Here is a 6,913-nt window from a genome sequence, read left to right as displayed (position 1 = left end):
TCGGCCATTGGTTTGAAGTGCTTGAAACATGTAACAACATCTGATTTTAAAGCAAGGGGGTATAGCCATGTAAAACGGATGAATTCATCAATAAAAATAATGTAATAATTAAATCTTGAAACCGACTTTGAAGGAGATGGTCCCCAAAGATCACAATGTACTACCTCTAAAGGTGAGTTACAATGGTTTGTGGAAGGGAAAAATGGAAGCCTATGGTGTTTTCCTTGCTGACAAGCAATACACAATTTATTTAACTCAATAAAACTAGGAAAAGAAATGCTTTGCTGACTGCGTATTTGTCTGAGGACGTCTTAGGATGTGTGACCCAAACGTTGATCCCAAATTGCAGAAGGTACTTTGGTGCTGAAGAAAGCTTTTAGTGGAACAGGTGGGACTAGAAAATGATAGAGGTTATCCTTGAGTTGGCTTGTCATTATTGTTAAACCTGTGGGAAGATCCTTGATGGAGAAGCCCCATGAAAAGAACTCAACAGACACATTATTTTCTTTGGTAAGTTTGGAAATAGAAACCAATGGCTTAGCAATACGAAGAACTAGTAAAATACCCTTAAGATTCAACTTTGTACTGGATGTAGAGATTAGGGAATTACCAACTCCAGATATGGGAATAGTCTTACTATCTCCAACTGAAACATGCTCGGTTCTTGTATAAAGAAGAGTATGCTGTAAGGCAGATTGTTCAAAAGTCATATGGGATGTAGCTCCTGTGTTAGCAATCCACTGGCTTTCCAATGTATTATTTAGTAGCTGTGTGTGTAGGCCAACAAAGGGAGGGGCTGAGTTTCCTCTATTTCAACTTTGAGAGTCGCAAAAGTAGCATTTGTTGGCAGTATGTCCCAATTTGGCACTTGACCGTGAGGTTTGTGTTCTGGTTAGGTGGGCATATGGCTGGAGGATTAGGAAAAATGGGCTGTTGATTTGGAGAATTGGTGTTTTGATTAGGGCAAAAGTTTGAGGTGTTAGGATATGGTGGTGGAGAAGGGGTTGGAGGGCGGTTTTTCTGTTTTGAGTATTGGGATGGTGGGTAAGTGAATGGAGTTTTGGTATTTGTGTATAATGCTATTTGGGATTGTGTATGAGGTAATGGATTGAGTTGGTTGTTATAGCCAAATTTTACACATTGCTCATGGGTTAGAAGTTTGGCTCTTAGTTCATGAAAGGTAATGGGTTAGGTCATATTCTCAATGGTGATAATGAAATGGGTGTAATCTGAACCAAAGCCGTTTAATGTATATCCAACAAGATCGGGATCAGGTACCTTATCGTCAATTGCTGCCAATGAATCAACCAATGACTTGAGCCGATGTAGATAGTCGGTGATGGTGGAAAAGCCCTTTGCAATGGTCTGTAGTTCAAACCGAAGATAAGACTTGCATGCCATAGACTACTGTTGAAATAGTGTTGCAAGGGCATCCCATGCTGCCTTTGCAATTTTGACACCGTGTATGTGAGAAGACAATGATGGATGAAGAGTAGCATTAATACATGCTCGCACAAAATGATCAATGTTGAACCAGGAACGGTATTCTGGATTTGTTGTTGGAGGCGCTATTGATGTTGTTTGAGGTGGGGCTTCTATTGATCCATCAACGTGACCAAGGAGATCACTGCTGATAAAGATCGACTCAAGTTGATCATGGCAGAGGAGATAGTTGTCCTCATCTATCTCAAGTTTTACTGCCACAAGGTTGGAGAGATTTGTGATTGGGAATGGGGATTGGGGACGATGAAGAAGAGGCCATGTTTTATGTATGGTGTTAGACCAAAACCTTTGGTTCTGATACCATGAAAAACTGAGTATTGTATTTGAATTTCCACGTATTTCTTTTATTGGATTAGATTGGTTTTATAGGAGTGGTACGTTACAGATTTTGTGGAGCTGTTACAGGAAAATAGCAACTAAATTCATGACTGTTATGTACAATGTTCACCCACAAGACTGGTTCAACCCTTGGGAAGATAAGGTATGAGGTAGTTGAGTTTATCTGAAACTCTAAAGAGACCACTTGAGAATCGGTCAACTAGGAGTTCAAAATTCAAATATAATTCAAACCTGAGGAACGCTTGAGAACCGAGAATCTTCTGAGAATCATTCTATTATCAATTTCCCGAGTCAAATGGGTAGTCATCAAATGTGACTGATGATGAAATCAGGTCTATAAATGCAGCCCCAACACAAAACAAGAACAAGATTGTACAGATGGCGGATTGATGATCTTCTGTTAATTAATTGAAGTAGAATGGGTATATGGGGATTCACAATTTCTACAAATAAATGCCTTTGAATTCTATTTGATTCAATCAACCAGTGTCAATAGAAGACTATTCACACTGAAATTTTGAGGATTGTTCTACAATCTACGGCCTCTCAAATACAACTAATATAGAGACCCCTAATATCAACCTTGAAAAAACTTCAAACTAACTGAAAACTATCATAGGCAGAACCATTGTTCTTATGGATCACTTTTGCCCACTTTGCAACCACTTTTGCAAACTTTCAATCACTAAGGAGCGCTTCTGATAACTTCTGGCCTATTCCTTCAAGTTGCTCTGGTTACCGCCACTTCTGGTAGTTACTGTCTAATATTTTTGAATTACATTAATACCTTTAAGGCATGATTAAAGTTCAAACTTTTTTACTTTTTCCCTACCATGTAATTTAATTGGAATGATATTTTAATCCCAACATAGTAAGAGAAATAATCGTCTAATATTTGAACAAAACGAAGAGAAGTTACAAACAACTTTTCCCTTAAAAGGTGTCAAGTTCTAATTCTATGTACACCTATAGAGGTGTCATGTCCTCGATACCCCCATTGAAGTTTCGATATATGGTTGCTGACAATATCTTCATAGAAGAACTTCTTGAAATCCTCCATAAGTGTAGGAATCAAACGTCGTGGAATGATGATCCATCCATCCTCATTAGGTCCTGATATGATAAAAGAGTTTGGTTCCGTTGCACGTACGATCACCTCATCACACATGTGAGCATTCAATACACGTCTCATTTTTTGCCATTAAAATGGTGAGAGAGATATATTTGAAAGCAAAAGGGACAGATGTTGGATGTTCACATGTATCATCAGATGATCTAATGAGCAACGAGTCCAATCTCATGATAGAAGACCTCCCATCAAACACTAACCTCCCGAGTCCCATGTAAATAGGCTTTTCCCATCCAAAATCCATGCCATGGATGGGAAGCCCTAGCTAGCTGGTAATAGCAAGATTAGGGTTCCCAAGGAAGGCCCCTGTTTATGCCTAACCACATCACAGTGGAACCCAGTCCTGAAAGCTCCCAAATCTTCTTGCCTTCTCAAGAATCAATGGCAGACTTGAGACACTCATCAATCATCCTCTCCACAACCTCTCTGATCCTACTTACAGAAAACCCTAATTGCCTCTTCTCTTTATCCACTATTTCGCAACTGAAACTACCCCTCTTGAGATCGAAGATTGGGACTCCTTGAGTTCTTCTTAGCATATCAAAACTTGAGATTCAGTTTAGTTTCGAAGGTTTCAAATACTGTGGGGAGTGAGGGTAAAGGTTCGGCTTCAACCTACGACCAGTCCATTTAGCCTTGAAGGTTATAGTCTAATAGATATCGTAGGATGGATCGAGGTTCCACTACTTGTTTGAGGAATTGAAATGAGGAAGCCAAATGAGATTGGATTCACTATTTGTACAATCATATGGTCTTATGAGTAGGCATCTAAAATTTGTTTCACTTTCTACCATCATAAAGATGCAAAGGAAAAAAAAAAAAGACAAATGTTGGTTGCTGATTCTTCCAACCCAGTGACTGTATGAGTAAGTATCCTTCTCCCACCAATTTTATATTTAATTATAAAATAAGTAGAAAAAAAAAGTTGGTCATAAACACAAAGAACGCACGAGTATGAGAATGTGGGTCAGATTACAAACTGATCCACATAAATGAAATTCACCAGGGAATTGGTTGTAGGGTCAATTCCATCCATATAATTCAGTCTCGTCCATGGAGACTTTGATCCCCTTCTTGAATAAGACGCGCCGACATCTGTTTCCATATTGTCCCGTCACGTCAACTCACATTAAAAGCATAGTCTGTGGAGGCAACTCACATTAAAAGTATGATTGGTGGTGTTTGGAAAAGAAGCCCCACTCATGTAAGGGTCCCCTCGTAGGATTAGACATTGAATGATTGCCTAGCACAAGAAAATGGGGATCACGTGTTATAAGATAAGGATGTGGTATGGGTGTCAATCGATCGGTCCGGGTTGAATCGATTTCGGTGTGAAAAAGTTGAAATTGAAATCGAACTAATAAAGAAATTTCGATTTCGGTCTGATTTTGATTTCAATGCGATTTGATTTTAATTTATCTTCAGTTTCTTAAATCGATTTGTAACCAGATTGATTTTGATTTTTTGTCCAATTTGGATTCGACTTTCCATACGAATGTTTACAAAACTATGTAAATTTTGATTTTTTTAATAAATTTTAAAGTGTTTCGATTTCTTACCGGTTTGATTTCAGTTTTGATCCTAGTTTTGAGCCAATTTTGGTTTGATTTTGGGTTCATCCGGTTTTTGGTACGGTTCGATTTGATTTTGGGATTACAATACTCTAAACCGAATCAACCCAATAAGGCTTCGATTCGATTCGGTCTATGTTGTTATTGGTTCGATCCAATCGATTTTACCGTTTCGATTTTAGAATTGACACCCTAAGATGAAGAGGAAAAAAAACAAAAATAAGTGTTAGACGTTGATTCAGACGAACACGTGATCGTATGAGCAGTTAATCATTTTTCAGTAATTTATAATTTATATTTAGTTATAAAATAAATAAAAAAAAAAAAGAAAAAGAAAAAAAGGTTTGCCATAGACACGAAGAACGCACGAGTATAAGAATGTAGATCAGATTACGAGCTGCTTCACATAAATGAAATTCATCGCAGAATTAGTTGTGGGGTTAATTTCATCCGTACAGATCAGTCTCGTCCATGAAGAATTTGATCCGCTCCCTGAATAAGACGCGCCAACATCTGTTTTTCATATTGTCCCGTCACGTCAACTCACATTAAAAGTATGGTGGGTTGTGTTTGGGAAAGAGGACCCACTCCTGTATGATTGCCTGGCACCAAAAAAGTGGGATTACGTGTCATGTGGAGAGGAACAATTTGGTGCTACTTCTTCTTATAAAATGCCTAAATATTCAAAAGTGGACGTGCATAGAGATGGTGAAGCTCAAGGGTTCTTACACAGTCATTCCGGCGGAGCGAACTCCGGCCGGCAGGCTTTGGTTGTCAGAGTTGGACCAAATTAATACCTTTACCCATGCACCACTCATCTACTTCTACGGCCCTTCAGCTCATAATTCCATCATCATCTCGTCTGCAACGGAAACCATGAAAGAGGCTCTAAGTAAAGCTCTGGTGCAGTTTTACCCATTTGCAGGTAGGCTTCAATTGATAGAAGGAGGCCGACTTGAAGTCGATTGCAACTCCATGGGAGCTCAGCTCTTTGAAGCAGAGTCTGACGCCAAACTCTCCGATTTCGGAGACTTTAGTCCAACCCCAAAGATGGAAGAACTCATCCCTCACATCGATTACAGCCTCCCCATCAACGAAATCCCTCTCCTTCTAGCACAACTCACCCGTTTCAGCTGTGGTGGAACCAGTATTGGAGCCGCTATTTCTCACTCTTTGGTGGACGGCTTCTCGGCCATGCAATTGATGAACACGTGGGCGAAGTTCTCCAGTGGAGAGGACCTGGACACACAACTACCACCGTTCATAGACTCAAGGTTATTACGCAGGAGTGAATACCCGGCCACCCCACGGTTCAACCACCCCGAGTTCGACCCGCTACCGGTTTTAATCGGTCGGACAGATGACAGAGAGGAGAGGATGAAGGAAACCACGGTGGCCATGTTCAAGTTGACACGAGATCAAGTCGAGAAGCTCCAGAAGAACGTGAACGAGACCATTGCTGGTCGGCCCTGTAGTCGATTCGAAGCCGTTTCTGCATACATTTGGAGGTGTGCATCAAAAGCCCGTCGGCTTAAATATGAGCAGCCGACAAGGATGCGCATGGCCGTCAATAGCCGGAAACGGCTTCGTCCGCGGCTCCCATTTAATTATTTTGGAAACGCTCAGTTAGCCACGTATGCGACGAGCCAGGCGGGTGAGTTGGTGGGGAAGCCATTAGGGTTTGCTGCAAGTAGGATCAGAGAGGCAGTGGAGAGGATGACTGATGAGTATTTCAAGTCTGCCATTGATTTCTTGAGAGGGCAAGAAGATTTGAGCGCTTTCAGGACTGGGTTCCACTCCGAAGTGGTCGGGCGTAAACAAGGGGCCTTCCTTGGGAACCCAAATATAGCTATTACTAGCTGGCTAGAGATGCCCATTCATGAAGCGGACTTTGGGTGGGGAAAGCCCATCCACATGGGACCCGGGCGGTTAGGGTTTGATGGGAGGTCTTATGTCATACCAGGACCTGATAAGGATGGATCGATCATCATTCCTTTACGTTTGATTGATGCACACATGGAGGATTTCAAGAAGTTCTTCTATGATGATATTGTTAGCAACAATAAATCAAAACTTTAAGGAGTGTGTAAAAAACGTGTGTTTAGAATTTCATACATTTTTTTTTATTGTTCTTTATTTTTATTTTTATGAATAATTAACTCTTATTTTATTTCTAAAAGTTCTTTAAATTAAAAGTATAATTTTTTTTTAAATAATACGAATGTGATTTTTCATTATAACATTGTTAAAAAGGGAAAAAGATTCTTATTTGGGCGTGGATCCCTACGCCTAGACATAGGGGTGGCGAAAAGATTACCCTAGCATCTTGTTGGATGCTTATTCGACTCCCCTTATTGCTCCTTGTGTTGGT

At 40.2% G+C, this 6,913-nt stretch overlaps 1 protein-coding gene across 1 annotated transcript; it reads left to right on the top strand.

The window, feature by feature from the left end:
• Positions 1-5,232: 5,232 nt before the first annotated feature.
• Positions 5,233-6,670, top strand: LOC122076522 (spermidine hydroxycinnamoyl transferase-like). Its single transcript, XM_042641854.1, has one exon. The coding sequence runs from the start codon at positions 5,248-5,250 to the stop codon at positions 6,619-6,621; it is 1,374 nt and encodes a 457-aa protein (XP_042497788.1). The 5' UTR covers positions 5,233-5,247; the 3' UTR covers positions 6,622-6,670.
• Positions 6,671-6,913: the final 243 nt, after the last annotated feature.

Source organism: Macadamia integrifolia, chromosome 1 (assembly GCF_013358625.1).
Source record: "Macadamia integrifolia cultivar HAES 741 chromosome 1, SCU_Mint_v3, whole genome shotgun sequence".
Taxonomy (NCBI): Eukaryota; Viridiplantae; Streptophyta; class Magnoliopsida; order Proteales; family Proteaceae; genus Macadamia; species Macadamia integrifolia.
This window is presented reverse-complemented; position numbering and strand designations above follow the sequence as displayed.

Bases quoted from the DNA above. Each gene is read 5' to 3' on its own strand.
- LOC122076522 (XM_042641854.1), top strand. From the start codon at position 5,248: ATGGTGAAGCTCAAGGGTTCTTACACAGTCATTCCGGCGGAGCGAACT.